Genomic DNA, 25,062 nt, shown 5'->3' with positions numbered 1-25,062 from the left:
TGTTTGTGCCCCGCCCCCCAGAGAGGCGCTCAGTGCGCGTGCGCGGAAGAGGCACGACCAGGGCAGAGTGGAGCTGCTAACGCTACAGGCTAGGCGCTTTATTCCCTTAAAGAGCTTCTCAGAGAGCTTTTAACTGCATGTATGTCAAGATATAGATTAGTTATAACTTCAGTTTATACTTAATTAACCTTTAAACATCGTTAAATGGGAACGCGCTTTACCACGTACACCTAGTCTTTACACCACCAAGCTGAACCCGGCTGCTTATTCACCAGATTCTTGTTCGAGTTTTCCCGTTCTACCTTAAATAGTGCAGCACTTACAGCCTGGAGAGTGTTCTGCCTTAAATGGTGTAGCATTGGAAACTTCATTTTTCCCGTCCCATCGTAAATGATCTGAATTTTTCATGGTCCGCCTTACGTAGTGCAGCGCGGGAGGCTTTATTTTTCCCGTTCCACCTTAAATGGCTCTAATTTTCTTCTTCCAACTTAAATGGTTTGGATTTTTCATGGTCCACCTTAAATGGTGCAGAAGTTACATTCTTGTGCGTGAGGCGTTATAATAGTAACTGCTGCACCATTTAAGGTGGAGTTTCCCGTTTTACCGTTCCATCTTTAATGGTTAAAGATGCTTAAAGATGTTAAAGACGGTTAGCCAGCTTGGTGCCTGAGCACCAGAATGTAGTTGCTGCTCCATTTAAGGTGGAACGGGAAAACTCAAACCAGTTGAGATGGAACGGGAAAACTCAAACCATTTAAGGTGGAACGGGAAAATTCAACAAACAGCTGGTGAATAGGAAGCGACTTCAGCTTCGTCTAAACATGAGTTTAGCCGTTTAACTAAACTCGCTGAGCTAAAATGACTAACATAATTACGTTTTAAGCTCAGGCCATTCCAGTCAGCTCAGTTACAGCAAACATCCTAAAGAACCTTTGAAGAACTGAGTGTAGTGCACTTTGAGTCGTCAAAATACTGTAAATAGTGTACGATGTGTCCAGTAGCTGAATCACAGATGTCTGTTTTTTTGGACAGATCCTGCTCTGTTTGGGTGCTGTTACTTTGTGACCTCTGTAGTGCCCTAGGTAGGGAGTAGGGATTAAGGAGCCATCAGTCTTTATAAAGACTTTCAGCACAAACTGAAGCACTAATGTGTGCAGGTTGCTTGTTTAAGCAGTTTATTTACATGTTTGTTGGCATGTTTGTTTACTGTTTACTATTTTGTTGGGTTGTCACGTGTAGATTACTGAAAACCGGGGAGACTGGACAGAGCGTGACATCATCACTGCTGGATAATTTTAGCCCAAATCCAGGATCATCCAATAGGAATGCGCCTACTGGACAGGCTTGACTTTAAGATTAATCTATCTGGCTAAGTGGTAAATCCTGAACCCCAGGCCTGGATGGAGGGGGTGCGGTGGGCTTTCCGCTGCGGCGCCTGGTCCCCGTCCCGCTCCGAGTGGCTGTTGGCCGCTCGCTGCGTCCAGCAGGAGGAGAAGCAGCGGATCGGACAGTTTGTGTTCACGAAAGACGCCAAAGCAGCGATGGTGAGCGGACAGTCTGAACACACTGACCTGTGTAGCTTAAACTGTATCACAGTAGTGTAAACGCTGCAGTTTGGGCCGTCGCCATTGATTACATTAGTGATTGACTGATTGGTCATTTGGATTAGAAATCAGAGTTTATCAAAAAGACCAAATACTGATAAATATATTGAGCAGTAATCAGCTGTGTAGAGCATTTTAAAAAATAAAAATGCTTTATTATTATAAACGAGAAAGTCGTAAAAAGGCTGTGATAGAAAACAAAATAAAAACGGAACACATTCTGGCAAATTACCCACAAATCTCTGCTAAAATTCAGTCAATTTTTTTTTTTTTTAAATAAATAGTCAATATAGTCGGTGATGGCTAGTAGAATAATATCATATTAATATTGTAATAAAGAGAAAAATAGCAAAAGCAATGTTAACAACAGTAATGAAATTAATGCATGATGTCTTATAATAATACTATAATGTACTATGTTTTCAATTACCATATTTTTCATTATTACTATTATTCTTTTGTTTAGTTGGCTTAAAAAAAAATCAACAGCTTAGCAACCACCTCAGATAGCATAGCAATGGCCTAGCATCACCTTAATAACCTCCTAGGATACCATAGCAATAGCCTAGCAATGTCTTAGCAACAACCTGGGATAGCATAGCAATAGCCTAGCATCACCTTAATAACCACCTAGGATGCCATAGCAATAGCCTAGCAATGTCTTGGCAACGACCTGGGATAGCATAGCAATGGCCTAGCATCACATTAATAACCACCTAGGATACCATAGCAACAGCCTAGCAATGTCTTAGCAACCACCAGAATATCATAGCAATGGCCTAACAACGCCTTAGTAACTATCTGGGGTACTATGGCAATGGCCTAGCAATACCTTAACGACCACCTGTTATGCCATAGCAACACATTAACGACACCTTAACAACCACCTGAGATACCATAGCAGCAGCCTAGCAGTGCCTTAGCAACCACCTGTAATATCATAGCAACAGCCTTTCAACATCTTAGTAACCAGTATTGGCCTAACAACAAGCTGGAATACAAAAGCATCCTTATAGCATCACCATAGCAACAGCCTGGAATAGCTGGAACTAACCCAGTGCGTCAAAAACAATCAGCAGAGTTTTATAACAGCTTTAACCAGCATTACTAGCTGACTTTGTCATGATAGCTTAAAGTTCACTTGCGACATTTAGCCTCTGCTTGTGTGTGTGTAGGCAGGGCGTCTGCTGATGAGGAAGCTGGTGTGTGAGAAGGTGTGTCTGCCATGGGACGCTTTCCGTCTGGACCGCACGGCTCGGGGGAAGCCGTACCTCGCTGAGCCCTCACCTGTTCCAGACTCCGTCCACTGGAGCTTCAACGTGTCTCACCAGGGAGATTATGCCGTGCTGGCGGCCGAGCCGGGGCGACAGGTGGGCGTGGACGTGATGAAGACGAGCAGACCAGGTAAAGGTCAGAAGTGGAGGCAGAGCAGAGCCGTACGGCAAAAAAATACCACAGTATTCTCCAAACCCAATTCAGTACCAGGTCAAAAACAAACGATAAATCCCCTCTACTTCCTTAAAGTGATAAATGACAAGAAACTATTGTTGACTATTAGTATATTGTTATGTTAGCCATTAGCCTTTAGACCTTGCTATCGCCGTATCGACCCTTGGAACCTAAATCTGAGTTTTCTTTCTAATTGAATTAATTTCGTTCCTCTGAGCTCAAAATATACACAATATATTTAATGAACATCTGCTGTGTTTCACCATATTTCTCTCCTCTCAGTGTAAACCGTGTGGTCCTAATCTGCTGTAAACGCCTCTGTAAGCATTCTCCTGACCAGTCACTGGGCTGTGTCTCTGGCCTCGCCCACACAGAACAGCTTCAGAGTCAGCAAAAATGATCCAGCATAATTAATCCAGCATAACCAAAAGCTCGCAAGCTAGGCTGCCTGTTGCCCGTTCACTCGCTTATCTCGTGTCAGCTTAGAGTGTGTTTACATGCACTCAGAAATCAGACCATAATCAGATTTCTGCAGTTATCTGATTATTCAGATGGTCATATAAGCAGCACATTCTAATTAAAAAATCTGAGAAAGAGGCTGGATTTTAGCTCAGTAGTCAGATTCCTCACTGCAGGTGAACTCTTACTCTGATTTCTGTTGGATTCCAGCAACAAAACACTTTTAGAGCAACGCTGAAACCAAATACTGTAAAGGTCCAACCTGTACCACCTGCTGCCAGCAGAGGGCGTTGGCAGCAAGGTGCCCAGCCTGCACTGCCTGGTGCCAGTAGAGGGTGTCAGCAGCAAGGCGCCCAGCCTGCACTGCCTGCTGCCAGCAGAGGGTGTCGGCAGCAATATGAACTAATCAGGCTAATCTGACATGCCTGTGAACTCCCCTATTTAAGGCTGCAGCAAACACCAGTGTTTGTCACACCTTTGTAGAGGTGTGACCGGTACGGTACATAGTCTTTGAAAAGAAAAGAAACAAAACTGCCCCAAAATCAAAAAGAAAAATAAAAGAGGGCTGAGAAACGAAATTGCCTCAAAAAACAAAAAGAGAATAATTACCCCCAAATTACTCACAAAAAAAATCCAAGCCTTGCAAAAGTGTTTGCACCTTGAAGAGCAAACCAGCTAAACCTAAAGCTGACCTTCCTCTTACTCTCACAGAGGAAGTGCCTTGTTTTCTGTTTATCTTTTGTTACCCATTTCTCTAACTCAGCCTGTGTTTAAGCATGCCACGTTTGGCGTCTCCTTGGTTTGCCGTTGTTCTGCTCCCCCTCATTTCTGCCTTCCTTGAGGTGCTTTGCATATGGTCGCCTGTGCGCCCCAGTGGCGCAGCGGTGGCACCGCGGACTGCCGACCATTACAGCGGCGGTCCGAACCAGAGTCTGGGTCACCTCACTAGCAATGTTAAACACACACTCTGTTGCCCCCATATATCTCCTTATTCTTTTTGCTGGGTTTCAGTTTCCCCGCTGTCCTGTAACAAGTAATTGTTTGACGATGATGTTTGTTCATATTTTCAGCTAAAGTGGCCCAATGTTTAAAAAAAGCTGCTCAAGGCGTTTGAGTTGAGATGTTACACTTACGTCACATCTGCTTCTCTGAGTGTCGAGCAAAAATCAGATTACTGTCTGACTCACGTAGACCCAAAATTTCACGTTATCTGATTACCCAACTGGACGTAAATACACTGATCAGTTTACTGACGAAATCTGATTTTCTGCAGTTATCAGATTGTTGAGACGTGTAAACACACTCAGTGTTTATTCATCTGTCCGCCGGCTCGTCTGTTCATCCGTGACCTTTTTTGTCCGGTTAGCATCACATAAAAGCTGGTTAATGATGTTAATTCTGTCTGAGGGGCGGAGCAGACTAGGAGTGCTGGAAAGAGAGCTGTCAATCAAGCCGTTCATTAGCCCACACAGTTCTCAGATAGGGCTGATTAGACTTGTTTAAGCTGTTTTATCATATTTTTCATTCAAGCTCTTCTGAATGTTTAATATACACTAAAGTTTGAAATTATACAGAATTTTTTTTGCTATATGATCATTGAGAAAATATCAGAATGTCTGCAGCGACTGTATTCAGCGTTTCACACACTGCTGCACTAAATCCAGTAAAACAGGACTAATTTTGCCCTCGGAAGAATTCAAGTCAGTCCAGTAGGTCAGCGTTGTTTAAGCCCTGACCGTATCCACGCGGCACTCAGAAGCGAGTGCTGTGATATACTGTGACATAATCTACTGGTTGGAGGCCAGTTTGAGTGCTGAGCCAGATGAGTTTAAGAGCATCCACACGAATACTGGGGAGCCAGATAACCAGCAGAGGGTGCCATCGCTCCAGCACAGACTGCACAGGAGTAAAGATGATCTTCCAAACCAGACGGTGCGGTTCTGGAGCCGAATCTAGAGCTCTACATAACCTGGATAGATTGCCTTTGACCAATCAGTGTTTGGCACAGTTTCTGGCTCCGCCCACGCATTCCAGCCCAGGACCCAACAGACGTCCACTGATTTTAGCCACCTTTTTCTTTAGGATTCGTCACAGAATCAGAGGCAGTTTGTGGTTTCCACAGAGATCAGCACCTGATTTTCCTTCAACACTTCAACCTTCATCACATCTATCAACTACATTCTGCATGATGAGGACAGACATCACAGAGTTTCTTCTGATTGGTCTAAAGCATGTGTGTCAAGCTCCAGTCCTCGTGGGCAGAAACTCTGCAGGCTTCAGCAAACTGCCTCATTAAATACACCTGACTCAAATCATCAGCTAATTAAGATCTTCATGAACTTTAATTCAGAGTTAGATGAGGCTAAACGCTGATCTCCACAGCACTTTGACCTGGAAGATCCTCAGTTTGACACGTCTGGTCTTAAGTGATTCTATTTTATAACGATATATTAAATCTAATAGTGTCTGTTTTTTTTTGTTTTTTCTTAATTATATGCAGGTTACATAGAGTAATTTACAATCAAATGTGTGTTTTCTTCAACTTTATTACAAATCTGTTTTTGTGTGACGATAAGATAAGACAAGATAAGATAGGGATATTATTGTCATTCACATCACATATGGTACATGAGGTGGAACGAAACATTGTACTCACAGTCCAGTCAACTCCCAAGTAACATAATAAATAGAAGGTGCATAAAGGGGAGGACAGATAACAGCAGCATGGACCAGAGCAGTATGGGTATGAGGTAGAAGGTGTACATCTTAATACTAGTAATGTATAAAGTGACATGTGTAGGGGTGATTCAGATTCCTTTATTGATCCCAGGGGGAAATTGCAGTTGTTACAGTTACACTTTACTAATAATTTAAGACAGTATAGAGAATCTACAGTATGTACACCAGATTTAAGTACTTAAGAATATAGTAAGGTGGCGGTGATTGTGATAGTAATATGAAACATCAGGTATAAAGCAGTTACAATTATTTAAATTAAGTTAGTGTCCCTCTGAGTTATTGCACACACAATTGTTGTTATTGCACATATGAACAGTTTCGTGTTTTGTGAATCACACACTGAGGGAGGAGTTGTAGAGTTTGATGGCCACAGGTAAGAATGACTTCCTGTGGCGCTCTGTGGTGCATTTTGGTAGAGTGAGTCTTGAGCTGAATGAGCTCCTGTGTCTCATCACTGTGTCGTAGAGTGGGTGGGAGCCATTGTTCATAATGGCCTTCAGCTTAGACAGCGTCCTCCTCTCAGACACTGCCTTCAGCAAGTCCAGCTCCACACCCACAACATCGCCGGCCTTGCGGATCAATTTGTTGAGTCTGTTGGCATCTGCCACCCTCAGCCTGCTTCCCCAGCATGCAACAGCATAGAGGATAGCACTCGCCACCACAGACTCATAGAAGATCCTGAGCATAGTCCGGCAGATGTTAAAGGACCTCAGGGGCCTCAGAAAATAGAGACGACTTTGGCCCTTCCTGTAGAGGGTGTCAGTGTTCTTAGCCCAGTCCAGTTTATTGTCATTATACACACCCAGATATTTGTAATCATCCACAGTGTCCACACTGACCCCGCTGATGGACACAGGGGTCACTGATGCCTTGTCCCTCCTCAGGTCCACCACCAGTTCCTTTGTCTTTGTCACATTGAGCTGCAGGTGGTTCCGCTCGCACCATGCGACAAAGTCCTTCACTTTCTGTACCCTGTACTCATCCTCTTCACCCTTGCTGATACATCCAACTATTGCAGAGTCATCAGAAAACTTCTGAAGGTGGCAAGTCTCTGTGCAGTAGCTGAAGTCCGTGGTGTAGAGGGTGAAGAGGAAGGGAGAGAGGACAGTACCTTGTGGGTCTCCAGTGTTGCTGACCACTCTGTCCGACACACAGTGCTGCAGGCGTACGTACTGTGGTCTGCCAGTCAGGTAGTCAACAATCCAGGCCACAAGGGGGGCATCTACCTGCATCACTGTGAGCTTATCACCCAGAAGAACGGGCCAGACGGTGTTAAATGCGCTGGAGAAGTCAAAAAACATGACCCTCACAGAGCTGGCTGGCTTATCCAGGTGAGCATAAACTCGGTTGAGCAGGTAGATGATGGCGTCTTCAACTCCCAGGCGGGGCTGAAAGGCAAACTGGAGGGGATCTAGAAAAGGCTGGACTATGGGTCGGAGCTGATCCAAGACGCGCCTCTTCATGGTCTTCATGACATGAGACGTCAGTGCCACTGGCCTGTAGTCCTTGGCGTCACTGGGTCGTGGCGTCTTTGGGACAGGAACAATGCAGGATGTCTTCCACATCATGGGGACCCTCTGGAGACTCAGGCTCAAGTTGAAGACATGTTGAAGTACTCCACAAAGACCAAAAGATTGCAGACCAATCAGTAGCCTCAAAGCAATCCTGCAGTGCCTCGTATGTCTCCCCAGACCATCTACTCACGGTCCGCTTGGTCACAGGCTGACTCTTCACCAGTGGCACATAACAGGAGCTGAGGTGAACCAAGTTGTGGTCTGACCTACCCAGAGGGGGAAGGGGGAGCAGCTGTATGGGTCCTTAACATTAGCATACAGCAGGTCCAGTGTTCTTTCCTCTCTGGTGGGACAGTCCACATACTGAGTGAAGTGTGGTAGTGCCTTGGCCATAGCGACATGGTTAAAGTCACCTGATATGGCGATAAAGGCATTCGGGTGTTGCGTTTGGAGACGTGCTGTTGTTGAATAAATGACGTCACTTGCCAACATCGGGTTGGCAGAGGGAGGAATGTAGACAGTCACGATGATGGCGTGCGAATACTTGTGTGGTAAATAATATGGCCTGAGTCCGACAGCCAACAGCTCAATGTCCGGGCAACAGGTACGTTCCTTGATGGTAATGTGACCAGGGTTACACCAGCGGTTATTGACTAGCACAGCGAGCCCACCTCCTTTGCGCTTACCGCTCTCGGTGCAGCCCCGGTCGGCCCGAACAGTCTGGAAGCCATCGATGGAAACATGGTCATCTGGGATGTCCTGGTGTAGCCATGTCTCCGAAAAGCACATTAGACTACACTCCCGGTACTCCCTCTGACTCCTGGCTAATGCTGTCAGCTCGTCTATCTTATTCGCCATTCTCCATAAGCCTCCGCCATCTCTCCCTCGCTTTCCCAGTGCGCTCTGCCCTCTGCAACCCCTGTGCGTCCGTCTCCAAAGTTCTTCGGGGATGTTCGTTGCTGCAGCGCGATCAGCTGATCCCGGGTGTAAACAAAGCGGCCATGCTGCATCGCCACAGCCTACATGGGGAGTGAGTGAAAGCAGCGCTTTCACAGCGAAAAAACAGACCAAAACTCTCTCTACTCGCATGTTTCGAGAGGGCACAGCTTCCCTAAATTGCCTCATCAAAATAAATAAACTATTAAAAAGATAGAGAAAAGTTACAAGCAAAAATGAAAGAACATGAACGGGAGCTACTGTAACAGGCAGCATGCACGTTCGCGCATGTGCACTCGCATATAGTGGAGGCAATAAATAAGTGGACATGAAGTGCCATTGCAGTGATTGTTCAGTTGGAATTTGAGAGTCTTACAGCTTCAGGGAAGAAGCTGTTCCTCAGTCTGGTAGTTTTGCTTTTAATGGTCCGCAACCTCCTACCTGAGGGGAGCGGAACAAAAAGTGTGTGTGCTGGATGAGTGGGGTCCTTCATGATGCCAGTTGCCCTTTTCCTGCATCTAGAGGTGTAAATGTCCATAGTGGTGGGAAGGCTGACTCCAACAGTCCTCTGTCCAGCCTTCACCACCCTCTGCAGAGCTTTCCTCTCTGCCACAGAGCAGCTTCCGTGCCACACAGTGATGCTGGAGCATAGAACGCTCTCCACCACACATCTGTAAAATGAGGTGAGGACTGAGCTCCCGAGTCCAGCACGCCTCAGCCTTCTGAGGAAGTAAAGGCACTGATGTGCCTTCCTGATCAGGCTGGAAGTGTTATTACTCTAGGTGAGATTGTTACTTAGGTGTACGCCCAAGTACCTTTAACTGGAGACCGCTTCCACTGCAGAACCTCCGATGTGTAGGGGGAGGGGAGGGATGGTGTTGCTCCTTCTGAAATCCACAATCATCTCCTTTGTCTTCTTCACGTTGATGCAGAGATGCTCCAACTCTCCAGGTGTTCTACCTCCTGCCTATAACCAGACTCATCACTATTTGTGATGCATCCAACCACTGCCGTATCGTCCAGAAACTTTACAATATGACAGCCTGGATGGATGGCTGAACAGTCATATGTAAGCAGTGTAAACAGGAGGGGGCTCAGCACACAGCCCTGAGGGGAGCCGGTGCTGAGGATGGTGATGGAGGAGGAGATGTTGTGGATCCTCACAGACTGCGGCCTGTTAGTCAGGAGGTCCAGGACCCAATTACAGAGAGAGGAGCTCAGTCCAAGTGTGTGGAGTTTGTAAGCCAGGGTTTGGGGAATTATGGTGTTAAAGGCAGATGTGAAGTTCACAAAGAGCATACGGACGTAAGAGTCCTTACACTCCAGGTGGGTGAGGGCAGTCTGGACCACAGAGGAGATGGCATCCTCTGTGGATCGGTTTTTCTGGAACGCGTACTGATGTGGATCCCCAGTGACGTCGATGTTGGCTTTGATGTGGGTCATAACCAGTCTTTCTAAGCACTTGGTGACTATCGGGGTGAGGGCTACTGGCCGATAGTCATTCAGTTCTGTCACTGTGGAGTTCTTGTGGACTGGGATGATGGTAGCGGTCTTCAGGCAGGTGGGGACAACTGCCTGGATTAAAGAGGAGTTGAAGATGTCAGTTTATTTAAGACTAGATCTAATAAGGTTAATCAAAGGGCCCATATGATGGAACGAAGTTTCCTAACTTTTTGGAATAAAAGTTTGATGGAGTATTTAAGCGCTCCATAAATGGGTTAAATAAACTGTAAAACAGCCCGCTTGTCACAAAACGAACGCATTTACTTTATATTTTACACTTTCTTAATACCTATTCAGCCTACAGCCTTAAGCCCTGCCCATTATGAGTAGAGCTCAAGGAAAAAAATTTAATATGAAAATTTAAAAAAATTATAAATAAAGTGAAAATAAAATTGTAGGATGAGCCCTTTGTTATTGTTAGCTGCAAGTCCTCTCATGGCCACCAGGTGTCTCTGTGGGTCCACAGTTTCTTTGTCTAACTGGAACGCGAATCAGAGAATATAAATAAATAATGCGTATATACAGAGATGTGTGTTTTTGTTTTATTTCTTTATTTTTGTATTTATTTTTGTCTATGTTTCGTCAGGAAGCCGCTCGGTGCAGGAATTTTTCCGGATCATGACCCGGCAGTTCACGGAGCTGGAGTGGAGGACGATCCGGTCGGCTGGATCTGACTGGGACCAACTGCACATGTTCTACAGGCACTGGGTAACCATGGCAACCACATCCCAGTGTAGCAGCATCTCCTCACGCACATACACACACAGACGCACACTGGAACATCACGCGTCATATGTGCTTATATGATCAGAAAGACCGTTAAAGGCCCCCTAGTCCACATTTCCCCTTTATTTTACCAAGCCCAGCCCACACAATCACCTCCTGTTCTCCACTATGTTTATATAGCTAAATCAGTCATACTGATCCATTTTCAGTCCTCTCTTTATCCCTCAAAGTTAATCGGATTGTTTCTCTTACTGTGGCTTTAAGACACATGCAAATCAGCTCTGTTCTGCCTTATTCAGATAGCAGTCTGGGCTGCATAGTTGAAGCGTGCAACAAATTCAACATGAGTGAGTGGGTTAAAGGGCTGTTGGCTGAATATTCGGACGTGTATGCAAACGGGCCAGCTTTGTGACATCACAAACAGTGAAGGCTGTTTTTTCGAATGTGGTTTTCTGGGATATGGGCCCTTTAATGCACACATATACACACACTCAGACACACACAAAAAGAGCTGTTTAACTATGTAGCTTTGTGTGTGTGTGCATGCGTGTGTGTGTGTCATCCTAGGATGAGGCATGCTGATTGTTCTCATGCTGATCACTGTTGCCGTGGTAACATAATATCATCACTCTCCACATGACTCAGTGATGCTGTGGTGTGTGTTGTGGTCTCTGAGGCTCTCATGGAGTTTGATTAGGGTTGTCAAGGGAGGGGCTTTAATCTGGGTGGGTGGTATTGACCATCGATTATTCTTTTTAATCAATCACCTTCTATGATTGACTGGACCCGGGGCTCCCTCTGTAACAGTGGCAGAGATTTTTGGGGGGACAGGGGTCTGTCTGTGAGGTTAGCTTTAATTCATGCACACTATTATCACCATATATTTTTGACTTGTATTATTTTCTGTTTTTTATTTTTCAAAAATGCGATTAGCCACGAGTCCTTAGCTTTCTGTCTGTATCAGTATAGGAGATTTTTATCCTTGAAGGGGAATTCCCCCATAATTCAGAGTGTGTGAGGTGTAAACAGAGTGATTCAGAGTAGTTTGGTGTGAAATGGTTCAAACGTCTTTACAGTGGTGATTATAGGAATCAGGGGTCGCCATGACTACAACACAAATATAGACATTTTATTTACCATCCAGAACCACCAGAGAACCTACACGAGTCTTCTGAGTTTATATGGAATGTTGATGATAGAAAATAGTGGAAAATCTGGAATAATCACTTTTCTTTGGGGACTATTTTGCCTCACAGCTCCCTGCATATCTCCCTCCACCATGAATGGAGTTTAAGTTTTCCAAACTATCATAAAACAGCGTCTCAGTCATCAGGCAGTGAATTCAGAACCATTTACTGTAGGAACTTTCTGTGAGGAGCTTTTAGAGGTGGACGTCTGGTTCCTATCACCACCACTGTGAACAGCTCTGACTCGGAAAGTTTATCTAGAACAGAGCGTTTCACTCCAAACCGCTCTGAACGACTCTGTTTACATCTAAACCGCGTATTTATGTGTAGTGTATAATTTTTATATATAGACAATAAAAAGTTTCACTGGGGAAAATGCATCATTGACACTCAAAGTAGACTTAAATTAAGGCTGAGAATAGGAAGTTGTAGCATTGTTAATAATATTTGTAAATACCACCAAGAGTGTGGTCATTGTTTTAGAAAAACAAATTTTATTATTTATTTAAGCATTAGAGTTGACATCAGTAATGTTTATGATTGCATTCCTACTGGTGTGGGTTCACACTCAAACACCACTATAATAGCTTAAAGCTGCTCTGTCTGATATTAACTGGGAGTTTTGTTGTTTGTTTGAATCTGATACTTTATCCTGAATCAGCCAATCAGATCCCAACTAATGATATTACAGGACCACCTCTGGTAAACCTGATCTGCGAGCTGTGCATACTGATTGATCCCTTCCTCTGTCCATCACAGGCCCTGAAAGAGAGCTTCATCAAGGCGATTGGTTCAGGACTGGACTTCAACCTCCAGAGGGTGCAGTTTCACATTTCACCCAATCAGGTGCAGGAGGGGCATGTCTACTGCCAGACCAGGATGCACCTGGACGAGGAGGAGGAGGACAGCTGGACGTTTGAGGTGGGGAGCGTCTGTGTGACCTCATAAAATTTAGGAAATGGTTCGTTTCGTCATAAGGTCTCAGATTTCACTCATAATTCAGTTCCACTCAGTTCTGTAGTGTTGGATGCAGCCAAATTTCACCGTGATTCAGTTTGATTCAGTTTCACTATGACTCTTCAGAAAACAGTTCAGAGCATCATGAAATTTCAGCTGTTACTATGATTCAGTTCAGTTTGATTCAGTTCAGTTAGGATTCTTTAGAAAACGATTTGGTTCATCATGAAATTTCAGCTGTTACTATGATTCAGTTCAGTTCAGTATAATTATGATTCTTTAGTAAATGATTGAGTTCCTAATGAAGTCTCAGCAATACATCTGATTCAGTTCAGTTCATTTGAATTCAGGTATGATTCTCAAGCAAATTATTCGGTTCATTTTGAAATCTTAGCTGTTACTGTGATTCATTTCTTCAGATCAAGTTTGATTTTTTAGAAAACAATTCAGTTATCTCAGCTGTTACTATAATTCAGTTCGGTTTCAAATAAGTTCAGTTATGATTCTTCATAAAAATTATTCAGTTCATAGTGGAATCTTGGCTTTACCTGTGATTCAAATCAGTTCGGTGCAGTTCAGTTATGATTCTTTAGAAAATGATTAGGTTTGTCATGAAATCTGAACCAGCTGTGTCCAAAACTGCACACTGCCCTTCTAATGAGTGTGTTAAAACAGAAAGGCACCGTTAGTAACGCACTCATCGTGTGTTCTATGTTGCTGTGGTTTTGGATGCAGACAGATTTGACAGGATTTAGTTTGAAACGGCATGAATCTTCAAGAATTGATTCATTCCATCATGAAATCTCATTGTTTTTCATTGTGAGATTGTTTCAGCTGTGGTGTGTCCACTGACCTGGACACACATCATTTAACATTTCCTGTTTTTAGTGTTTCTGTGAGACCAGTCTGACCGATCAGGCTAAACTCCGCTGTGCCGTTCTAAAGTCTCTAATATCACACAGTTAATATATTCATTGTATTAATATCAGTATATTCATATTTTCATTTTAGCATAAACATATTAACGTATCAGCATTAAATCAGCGCTGAACAGAATTCTGAACTGTGTGAATCAGTGCATGGCTGAACGACAGAGAGAGACAGAGTGTATAGGGGAAGAGAGAGAGAGAGAGATAAAAGGAGATGGATGAGTCGAGATAGTGGGAGACAGAGGCTGATGGATGCGAGAAGAAAGAGGTAGAGAATGTCATGTTATCTTTGAGGTCACAAGGTCAGAGGATCCACTATTCACACGACTTTCTTACAGTTTCCCAGACCTCTCTAAACCCCCCCCCCCCACTGTGACAGCGTCTGCTCTGTCTCACACACTGTTTAAATACCCTGTCAGTCTGTCTGTGTGTGTGTGTGTGTGTGTGTGTGTGTGTGTGTATACTTGTTTTACTGTAGTGTCAGTTCAATAATGTAACAAATCCAGAGTAAAGTCAGTCATGTATTTTTCTGCACAGTTTGAACACTGCGGCTGTTTACATTTCATACATAAAATTTCATGATGGATGGACCAATAGAAATGCTCCAAATTTACCTAAAAAAATTCATATTAAACTACATTAACAACTTTATTCAAACATTAATGTAAATTTAAAGAATGTTTTTTCCTTGTTTTTTAAAGTTACCATTGTTTGAACAGCAACAGTAAGGCATTTTATTACATATAACGAACGCACGCATGCACACACACACACACATGCTTATATATATATACACACACACACACACACACACACACACACACACACACACACACACACATACCTGTATCTCTATACCTGTCCCGTTCACTATATAGTGCACTACTTTGATCTATACCTGTAACCATGCCCTTTTCACTATATAGTGCACTATTTTGATCTATACCCATAAAACATGCCCTGTTCGCTATGTAGTGCACTATTTTGATCTATACCTGTAACGATGCCCTGTTCACTATATAGTGCACTATTTTGATCTATACCCATAACCATGCCCCGTTCACTATATAGTGCACTATTTTGATCTATACCTGTAACCATGCCCCGTTCACTATATCGTGCACTATTTCGATCTATACCTGTAACCATGCCCCGTTCCCTATATAGGGCACTATTTCGATCTATACCTGTAACCATGCCCCGTTCACTATATCGTGCACTATTTCGATCTATACCTGTAACCATGCCCCGTTCCCTATATAGTGCACTATTTTGATCTATACCCATAACCATGCCCTGTTCACTATATAGAGAACGGGGCATGGTTACAGGTATAGATCAAAATAGTGCACTATATAGTGAACGGGGCATGGTTACAGGCATGGTTACGGGGCATGGTTACTACACAGCGAACCATGTCCTGTTCGCTGTGTAGTGCACTACTTTGATCTATACCTGTAACAATGCCCTGTTCACTATATAGTGCACTATTTTGATCTATACCTGTAACCATGCCCTGTTCGCTATGTAGTGCACTATGTTGATCTATACCCGTAACCATGCCCCATTCACTATATAGTGCACTATTTTGATCTGTACCTGTAACCATGCCCTGTTTGCTTTGTAGTGCACTATTTTGATCTATATCTTATGTAAAAGATATGAGGCATGATAATATTATGTATGTTTTGTTATTATTTATAACAAGGTGACGTCCCAACGTTGTATAAAATCGTGAGCGTGGGTGGAGCAGTGTGTGTCTGTCTCTGTCAGGTCGTGTGAACGTGCCTCACTCACTCCTTAATAAAGAAGAAGAGTATTATAATAATAATAGAAACAATAATAGAAAGGGAAATAGTAGAAACCACGCTGGTGTTTGTGTGCTGTGTCCAGCTGTGTGTTCTCAGCAGTCCCTGAGGGAGGGCACATCCCCTAAATGCACCCTGAGACAAACATCCACTCACTGAGAACAGCACAGCGCCCTCTACAGGACACATGGCACTGTATAATTCACTCTTTTGGTCTAAATGTCAATCTATGGCTTGTTCACTATATAGTGCACCCTTTTGATCTAAGGGTAAATCTGTGGCCTGTTCACTACATAGTGCACTGTTTTGGTCTAAGTGTGACTCTATGGCCTGTTCACTATAACATGTAGTGTGCTCCTTTGTCTTTCAACCTAAAACATGCCCTGTTCGCTATAGTGCACTATTTTGGCCTACATCCTAAACTATGCCCTTTTCACTACGTAGTGCACTTTCTGGAACTGTGCCCTATTCACTACATAGTACACTATTTTGATCAACGTCTGAAACCATTCCCTGTTCACTATACAGTGCACTATCTTGGCCTACGTCCTAAACTGTGCCCTGATCACTGTGTAGTGCACTAATTTGACCTCTGTCCAGAACAGTGTGCTGTTCACTACATGTAGTGCACTATATTGGCTGTGTCTGAAATCAGATTTCACTGTGTAGTGCATTAGATTTTAAGTGAGGCTTTTTCCCCAAAAGTTACCCAACTGTATGCGTGATTACGCATATTCAATAAACACGTAAAGATCACAGGAGCAGCTTCTCCATGATTCTGTAATTGTTATATGAGGGTGGTGCATGAGGTTGTTGTGAAAAGTCTGGTGATATGCTTTAATGCTTGGCTTTCTGTTTTACTCCTCTCTGCAGGAGTGTTTACTGGATAAGCATCATCACGTTGCCGTGGCGCTGGGAAGGCCAGAGGGTTCTGCCTCTAACGTGAGTCCAGCTGGTGCGGTTAATGTTCAAAAAAGCCGTTTATTTTTTCACATTCTTTAATACAACAAACTACGCTCAGTTCACACGGGACTCTTTTAAACTTCACAACAACGGACTTCTCTCTGTTCACATAGGATGCTGGGAATTCATCGGAGGCCCCGCCCCCTACTTTCACCCTGCTGAGCTTCAGCGATCTGGTCTCCGGAGCCAAGCCCCTTTCAGATGAAGACCCCGCCTACTGGGAGAGCTTTCAGAGCAAGCAGGACGCGCCTGTCCGTCAAAGTGAAACACAGTGACCCCTCCACACCAGCAGGGGCACGGAAGAGTCACACAGATACACCTGGTGATATCAAGTTTGGCCAAATCACCCAGTTTCCCTGCAACCATGACTGGTGTCTGAAATTTGCTTCTTCCGTTTTAGGACTGGAGTTAACGAGTGAGGGAACCTTATAGCCCACCGATTAGCATGGGGCTGACTGAGTGACATCACTCTCGCCAACAAACTGTGTTGAGTTGTTAAAGGAGCCAAATGTAATGAAGTTGAAGATTTACACATCTACTGATTTTCTGGTTTAAAGGAAGAGTCCCCCTTCTGATGATGTGTCTTGAACGTGGGATGAACTGTTGAGGAAATCAAGAACTTTCTTCAGTTTTTTCAGTATTGAAATATTGAGGGTCACTCACTGAACGGCTTTAAAATTGTTGCTGAACCAAACAGAACTCAGGTGAACTCAAGTGAATCCATGTTGGTTGGAGACGCAAGTAAACAAATGTGAGCTGCTGCTGCTGTTGTTGTCTCTACTGTTTGCACTGAAACATTAAAGAAACAGCAGGTAAAGATGTTTAAGTGAGGGTCGTGAATGTGATCAGTTTTAGATGTAAATAAACTCGATTTTGCCTTAAACTCGGCGAATTAAAAAGCTTTGCTCCACACGTGTGTGACTTTTCGAAATTTGTCTTTGTTTACTTGGTGTATTTTCTTCTTTTAGTACTCTCAATTTATTGGCTGTTGGAGGCAATTACTACTAGATTATGCTCAGTCAAAAAAAGTGTGATTGAGAAACTAAAGATCTGAGACTGATCCCTGTTCACTATTCAGTGCACAATTTTAGGTTGCGCCATTTTGCAGTGGTGTCTGTAGATCCAGTGCAGTCAAACAATCCCACAATGCACTGCAATAAGTAGTATACCACAACATACTTGTGGCTACCTGAATTGAATCGGAAACCTGATTTGGACTGTGGGTGCGCAGCAAAGCGTCATTACTGACATAGTTCTATGACATTCCTGTGCCTGCATAGTCTGACTTTCGACTCTAACTGACCCAGATGTTTGCCGACTAGAGCTGACCAACTCAGACTCAGCTGGACTGAGAAATGGGGCTAAATCAGGTTAAGAGTCACGCAGTGGAGCTCCGGCTTCAGGCACGAGAAGCTTTCCTTTCACTTCCATTCATTTCAATCTAAAGATGCAGACACACCTGAGCTGGTTTAGATGACTGTACGGCCCTGTTCTCTTCTACAGAAGCTGGACTGTCTGATCCGCAGACCTCGCAGACCTGACAGACCCTTTATAGATCACCATACGGCACTGTCCTCTTCTACACAGACTGGACTGTCTGACTCATGGATGTGACCATCACTTTATTGATCACCATACAGCCCTGTCCTCTTCTGGACTGTCTGATCTGCAGACCTGACAGACCCTTTATAGATCACCATACGGCACTGTCCTCTTCTACACAGACTGGACTGTCTGACTCACAGATGTGATCATCACTTTATAGATCACTGTACAGCCCTGTCCTCTTCTGGACTGTCTGATCTGCAGACCTGACAGTCCCTTTATAGATCACTGTATGGCACTGTCCTCTTCTACACAGACTGGACTGTCTGACCACAGACCTGACCATCACTTTATAGATCACCGGACAGCCCTGTCCTCTTCTACAGAAGCTGGACTGTCTGACCCGCAGACCTGGCCATCACTTTATAGATCTCCTTATGGCCCTGTCCTCTTCTACAGAGACTGGACTGTCTGATCCACAGACCTGACCGTCACTCTGGGGATCACCATGCGATTCCCATCAGCTGTGTGATGTATTTGTGTAGTGCATGGTGGGTAATGAAGTGAGAACAGTGGATTGAATTGTTTGAGTCGAACTGCATTGAGCTCAGATTAATAAAGAGCCGCCTTAGATTCTTATTTAATACTGTAAAGACTTACAATCAATAAATGATACAGTAAATTAAATGTGTAAGAGAACCCACATCTTTCTCTCTCTCTCTCTCTCTCTCTCTCTCTCGCTCTCTCTCTCTCTCTGTCTCTCTCGCTCTCTCTCTGTTTCTGTCTCTCTCGCTCTCTCTCTGTTTCTGTCTCTGTCGGTCTCTGTTTCTGTCTCTCGCTCTCTCGCTGTCTCTGTCTCTCTTTCTCGCTTTCTCTCTCTGTACTCTGTCTCTCTTTCTCTCTCTCTCTCTCTCGCTGTCTCTCTCTCTCTCTCTCTCTCTCTCTTACTGTATCTCTCTATTTCATTGCATTTTTCTCTCTCTCTTCTGCTCCATCTGCTGCAGTCTATTTATATCTGTGGATGTTTAGTGCCGGTAGGACACCACTGCTTTTACCAAGCTTCTCTCTCTCTCTCACTCTCTCACTCTCTCTCTCGCTCTCTCCCCTTTGTCTCTTTTACTCCCTTCTTTATCCAATCTCTCCGTTGTCTGTCTCACAATCATTGTCTTCTTTCTTTCGCACGCATTTTCTTCTCTGTCTTCTTTCTCTTTCTAACATCCATTCTCTTCTTCCTCTCTCCGTTCCCTGCCTTTCTCACATCCATTCTTTTTTCTTCCTCTTCTTTCTCTGCTTCTTTCTCCTACTCATTCTCTCCTTTCTCTGCCTTTCTCTTACCCATTCTCTTCTTCCTTTCTCTCCTTTCTCTGCCTCTTTCTCACACCCATTCTCTTCTTCCTTTCTCTCCTTTCTCTGCCTCTTTCTCACACCCGTTCTCTTCTTCCTCTCTTTTCTCTGCCTTTTTCTTACACCCATTCTCTTCTTCCTCTCTCCTTTCTCTGCCTTTCTCACATCCATTCTTTTGTTCTTCTCTCCTTTCTGTGCCTCTTTCTCTTACCCATTCTCTTCTTCCTCTCTCTCCTTTCTCTGCCTCTTTCTCACACCCATTCTCTTCTTCCTCTCTCCTTTCTCTGCCACTTTCTCACATCCATTCTTTTCTTCCTCTCTCCTTTCTCTGCCTCTTTCTCACACCCATTCTCTTTTTCCTCTCCCCCATCTCTGCCTCTTTTTCACTCATTCTTTTTCTTCCTCCTTTCTCTGCCTCTTTCTCACACCCATTCTTTTCTTCCTCTCTCCTTTCTCTGCCTCTTTCTCACACCCATTCTCTTCTTCCTCTCCCCTTTCTCTGCCCCTTTCTCACGCCCATTCTCTTCTTCCTCTCCTTTCTCTCCCTCTTTCTCACATCCATTCTTTTCTTCTCTCCTTTCTGTGCCTCTTTCTCACATCCATTCTTTTCTTCCTCTCTCCTTTCTCTGCCTCTTTCTCACATCCATTCTCTTCTTCCTCTCTCTCCTTGTTCTGCCTCTTTCTCACACATATTCTCTTCTTCCTCTCCCCTTTCTCTGCCTCTTTTTCACACTCATTCTTTTTTCTTCCGCTTCTTTCTCATACTCATTCTCTTCTTCCTCTCCTTTCTCTGCCTCTTTCTCACATCCATTCTTTTTCCTCTCTCCTTTCTCTGCCCCTTTCTCACATCCATTCTTCCTCTCCCCTTTCTCTGCCTCTTTCTCACACCCATTCTCTTTTTCCTCTCCCCTTTCTCTGCCTCTCTTTCACACTTTCTTTTTTCTTCCACTCTCCTTTCTCTGCCTCTTTCTCACACCCATTCTCTTCTTCCTCTCTCCTTTCTCTGCCTTTTATTCACATCCATTCTCTTTTTCCTCTCTCCTTTTTCTGCCTCTTTCTCATACTCATTCTCTTCTTCCTCTCTCCTTTCTCTGCCTCTTTCTCACACCCATTCTTTTCTTCCTCTCTCCTTTCTCTGCCTTTCTCACACCCATTCTTTTCTTCCTCTCTCCTTTCTCTGCCTCTTTCTCACACCCATTCTCTTCTTCCTCTCCTTTCTCTCCCTTTCTCACATCCATTCTTTTCTTCTTCTCTCCTTTCTGTGACTCTTTCTCACACCCATTCTCTTCTTCCTCTCTCCTTTCTCTGCCTCTTTCTCACACCCATTCTCTTCTTCCTCTCTCTCCTTTCTCTGCCTCTTTCTCACACACTCTCTTCTTCCTCTCCCCTTTCTCTGCCTCTTTTTCACACTCATTCTTTTTTCTTCCTTTTCTTTCTCTGCTTCTTTCTCATACTCATTCTCTCCTTTCTCTGCCTCTTTCTCATACTCATTCTCTTCTTCCTCTCCCCTTTCTCTGCCTTTCTCACATCTATTCTCTTCTTCCTCTCTCCTTTCTCTGCCTCTTTCTCACACCCATTCTCTTCTTCCTTTCTCTTCTTTCTCTCCCTCTTTCTCACACCCATTCTCTTCTTCCTTTCTCTGCCTTTCTCACATCCATTCTCTTCTTCCTCTCTCTCCTTTCTCTGCCTCTTTCTCACACCCATTCTCTATTTCCTCTCCCCCATCTCTGCCTCTTTTTCACACTCATTCTCTTCTTCCTCTCCCCTTTCTCTGCCTCTTTTTCACACTCATTCTTTTTTCTTCCTCTCTCCTTTCTCTGCCTCTTTCTCATACTCATTCTCTTCTTCCTCTCTCTCCTTTCTCTGCCTCTTTCTCACACCCATTCTCTTCTTCCTTTCACCTTTCTCTGCCTCTTTCTCATACTCATTCTCTTCTTCCTCTCTCCTTTCTCTGCCTCTTTCTCACACCCATTCTCTTCTTCCTCTCTCCTTTCTCTGCCTTTTTCTCACATCCATTCTCTTTTTCCTCTCTCCTTTTTCTGCCTCTTTCTCATACTCATTCTCTTCTTCCTCTCTCCTTTCTCTGCCTCTTTCTCACATCCATTCTTTTCTTCTTCTCTCCTTTCTGTGACTCTTTCTCTTACCCATTCTCTTCTTCCTCTCTCCTTTCTCTGCCTCTTTCTCACACCCATTCTCTTCTTCCTCTCTCTCCTTTCTCTGCCTCTTTCTCACACACTCTCTTCTTCCTCTCCCCTTTCTCTGCCTCTTTTTCACACTCATTCTTTTTTCTTCCTCTTCTTTCTCTGCTTCTTTCTCATACTCATTCTCTCCTTTCTCTGCCTCTTTCTCACACCCATTCTCTTTCTCCTCTCTCCTTTCTCTCCCTCTTTCTCATACTCATTCTCTTCTTCCTGTCTCCTTTCTCTCCCTCTTTCTCACACCCATGTTCTTCTTCCTCTCTCCTTTCTCTGCCTCTTTCTCATACTCATTCTCTTCTTCCTGTCTCCTTTCTCTCCCTCTTTCTCACACCCATGTTGTTCTTCCTCTCTCCTTTCTGTGACTCTTTCTCATACTCATTCTCTTCTTCCTCTCCCCTTTCTCTGCCTCTTTTTCACACTCATTCTTTTTTCTTCCTCTCTCCTTTCTCTGCCTCTTTCTCACACCCATTCTCTTCTTCCTCTCTCCTTTCTCTGCCTTTTTCTCACATCCATTCTCTTCTTCCTCTCTCCTTTTTCTGCCTCTTTCTCACACCCATTCTTTTCTTCCTCTCTCCTTTCTCTGCCTCTTTCTCACACCCATTCTTTTCTTCCTCTCTCCTTTCTCTGCCTCTTTCTCACACCCATTCTTTTCTTCCTCTCTCCTTTCTCTGCCTCTTTCTCACACCCATTCTCTTCTTCCTCTCCTTTCTCTCCCTCTTTCTCACATCCATTCTTTTCTTCTTCTCTCCTTTCTGTGACTCTCTCACACCCATTCTCTTCTTACTCTCTCGCCTTTCTCTGCCTCTTTCTCACACCCATTCTCTTCTTCCTCTCTCCTTTCTCTGCCTCTTTCTCACACCCATTCTCTTCTTCCTCTCTCTCCTTTCTCTGCCTCTTTCTCACACACTCTCTTCTTCCTCTCCCCTTTCTCTGCTTCTTTTTCACACTCATTCTTTTTTCTTCCTCTTCTTTCTCTGCTTCTTTCTCATACTCATTCTCTCCTTTCTCTGCCTCTTTCTCACACCCATTCTCTTTTTCCTCTCTCCTTTCTCTGCCTCTTTCTCATACTCATTCTCTATTTCCTCTCTCCTTTCTCTGCCTCTTTCTCATACTCATTCTCTTCTTCCTGTCTCCTTTCTCTCCCTCTTTCTCACACCCATGTTCTTCTTCCTCTCTCCTTTCTGTGACTCTTTCTCAACCCATTCTCTTCTTCCTCTCTCCTTTCTCTGCCTCTTTCTCACACCCATTCTCTTCTTCCTTTCTCTTCTTTCTCTCCCTTTCTCACACCCATTCTCTTCTTCCTTTCTCTGCCTTTCTCACATCCATTCTCTTCTTCCTCTCTCTCCTTTCTCTGCCTCTTTCTCACACCCATTCTCTATTTCCTCTCCCCCATCTCTGCCTCTTTTTCACACTCATTCTCTTCTTCCTCTCCCCTTTCTCTGCCTCTTTTTCACACTCATTCTTTTTTCTTCCTCTCTCCTTTCTCTGCCTCTTTCTCATACTCATTCTCTTCTTCCTCTCTTCTTTCTCTGCCTCTTTCTCACACACATTCTCTTCTTCCTCTCTCCTTTCTCTGCCTTTCTCACACCCATTCTCTTTTTCCTCTCTCTCCTTTCTCTCCCTCTTTCTCACACCCATTCTCTTCTTCCTCTCTCCTTTCTCTGCCTCTTTCTCACACCCATTCTCTTCTTCCTCTCCTTTCTCTCCCTCTTTCTCACATCCATTCTTTTCTTCTTCTCTCCTTTCTGTGACTCTCTCACATCCATTCTCTTCTTCCTCTCTCCTTTCTCTGCCTCTCTCATACTCATTCTCTGCTTCCTCTCTCTCCTTTCTCTGCCTCTTTCTCACACACATTCTCTTCTTCCTCTCTCCTTTCTCTGCCTCTCTCATACTCATTCTCTTCTTCCTCTCTCCTTTCTCTGCCTCTCTCATACTCATTCTCTGCTTCCTCTCTCCTTTCACTGCCTCTTTCTCATACTCATTCTCTTCTTCCTTTCTCCTTCTCTGCCTCTTTCTCATACTCATTCTCTTCTTCCTCTCTCCTTTCTCTGCCTTTCTCACATCCATTCTCTTTTTCCTCTCTCTCCTTTCTCTGCCTCTTTCTCATACCCATTCTCCTTTCTCTCTCTTCTTTCTCTCCCTCTTTCTCACACCCATTCTGTTCTTCCTCTCTCTCCTTTCTCTGCCTCTTTCTCATACCCATTCTCCTTTCTCTCTCTTCTTTCTCTCCCTCTTTCTCACACCCATTCTGTTCTTCCTCTCTCTCCTTTCTCTGCCTCTTTCTCACAGCCATTCTCTTCTTCCTGTCTCTCCTTTCTTTGGCTTTCTCACACCCATTCTCTTCTTCTTCTCTCTCCTTTCTTTGCCTCTTTCTCACACTCATTCTCTTCTTCCTCTCTCCTTTCTCTGCCTCTTTCTCACATCCATTCTTTTTCCTCTCTCCTTTCTCTGCCTCTTTCTCATACTCATTCTCTTCTTCCTCTCTCCTTTCTCTGCCTCTTTCTCACTCATTCTTTTTTCTTCCTCTTCTTTCTCTGCTTCTTTCTCATACTCATTCTCTCCTTTCTCTGACTCTTTCTCATACCCATTCTCCTCTTTCTCTCTCCTTTCTCTCCCTCTTTCTCACACCCATTCTGTTCTTTCTCTCTCTCCTTTCTCTGCCTCTTTCTCACACTCATTCTTTTCTTCCTCTCTCCTTTCTCTGCCTCTTTCTCACACCCATTCTTTTTTTCCTCTCCCCTGTCTCTGCCTCTTTTTCATACTCATTCTCTTCTTCCTCTCCCCTTTTTCTGCCTTTCTCACACCCATTCTCTTCTTCCTCTCTCCTTTCTCTGCCTTTCTCATACTCATTCTCTTCTTCCTCTCTCCTTTCTCTGCCTCTCTCATACTCATTCTCTTCTTCCTCTCTCCTTTCTCTGCCTCTCTCATACTCATTCTCTTCTTCCTCTCTCCTTTCTCTGCCTCTTTTTCACATCTATTCTCTTTTTCCTCTCTCTCCTTTCTCTGCCTCTTTCTCCCATCTATTCTCTTTTTCCTCTTTCCTTTCTCTGCCTTTCTCACACCCATTTTCTTCTTCCTCTCTCCTTTCTCTGCCTCTTTCTCACACCCATTCTCTTCTTCCTCTCTCCTTTCTCTGCCTCTTTCTCACACCCATTCTCTTCTTCCTCTCCTTTCTCTGCCTTTCTCACACCCATTCTCTTC

General features: G+C 44.1%; 1 protein-coding gene across 3 annotated transcripts; it reads left to right on the top strand.

The window, feature by feature from the left end:
* Positions 1 to 34: 34 nt before the first annotated feature.
* Positions 35 to 17,686, top strand: aasdhppt (aminoadipate-semialdehyde dehydrogenase-phosphopantetheinyl transferase). 3 transcript variants are annotated; one of them, XM_017683243.2, is made up of 8 exons: positions 35 to 139; positions 1,240 to 1,544; positions 2,780 to 3,008; positions 10,791 to 10,912; positions 12,877 to 13,038; positions 16,685 to 16,753; positions 16,888 to 17,096; positions 17,175 to 17,686. In XM_017683243.2, the coding sequence occupies exons 2-7, from the start codon at positions 1,401 to 1,403 to the stop codon at positions 17,047 to 17,049; spliced, it is 888 nt and encodes a 295-aa protein (XP_017538732.1). In that variant the 5' UTR covers positions 35 to 139; positions 1,240 to 1,400; the 3' UTR covers positions 17,050 to 17,096; positions 17,175 to 17,686. The 3 variants fall into 3 exon arrangements, with proteins under 3 accessions (XP_017538732.1, XP_017538728.1, XP_017538729.1); XM_017683240.2 differs by adding an exon at positions 1,033 to 1,082 and having other exon boundaries at positions 53 to 139; positions 16,888 to 17,686; XM_017683239.2 differs by having other exon boundaries at positions 16,888 to 17,686.
* Positions 17,687 to 25,062: the final 7,376 nt, after the last annotated feature.

The sequence above is a fragment of the Pygocentrus nattereri genome, chromosome 17, assembly GCF_015220715.1.
Source record: "Pygocentrus nattereri isolate fPygNat1 chromosome 17, fPygNat1.pri, whole genome shotgun sequence".
Classification (NCBI taxonomy): Eukaryota; Metazoa; Chordata; class Actinopteri; order Characiformes; family Serrasalmidae; genus Pygocentrus; species Pygocentrus nattereri.
The sequence above is the reverse complement of the archived record's forward strand: the minus strand, read 5'-3'. Positions and strand labels throughout refer to the sequence as shown.

What these genes read in the sequence shown, in the direction of transcription:
- aasdhppt (XM_017683243.2), top strand. Translation starts at nt 1,401, where the DNA reads ATGGAGGGGGTGCGGTGGGCTTTCCGCTGCGGCGCCTGGTCCCCGTCC. An exon ending in ACATGTTCTACAGGCACTGG is followed by an intron (nt 10,913 to 12,876) that starts GTAACCATGGCA and finishes TGTCCATCACAG; the next exon opens with GCCCTGAAAGAGAGCTTCAT. An exon ending in AGGACAGCTGGACGTTTGAG is followed by an intron (nt 13,039 to 16,684) that starts GTGGGGAGCGTC and finishes TCCTCTCTGCAG; the next exon opens with GAGTGTTTACTGGATAAGCA.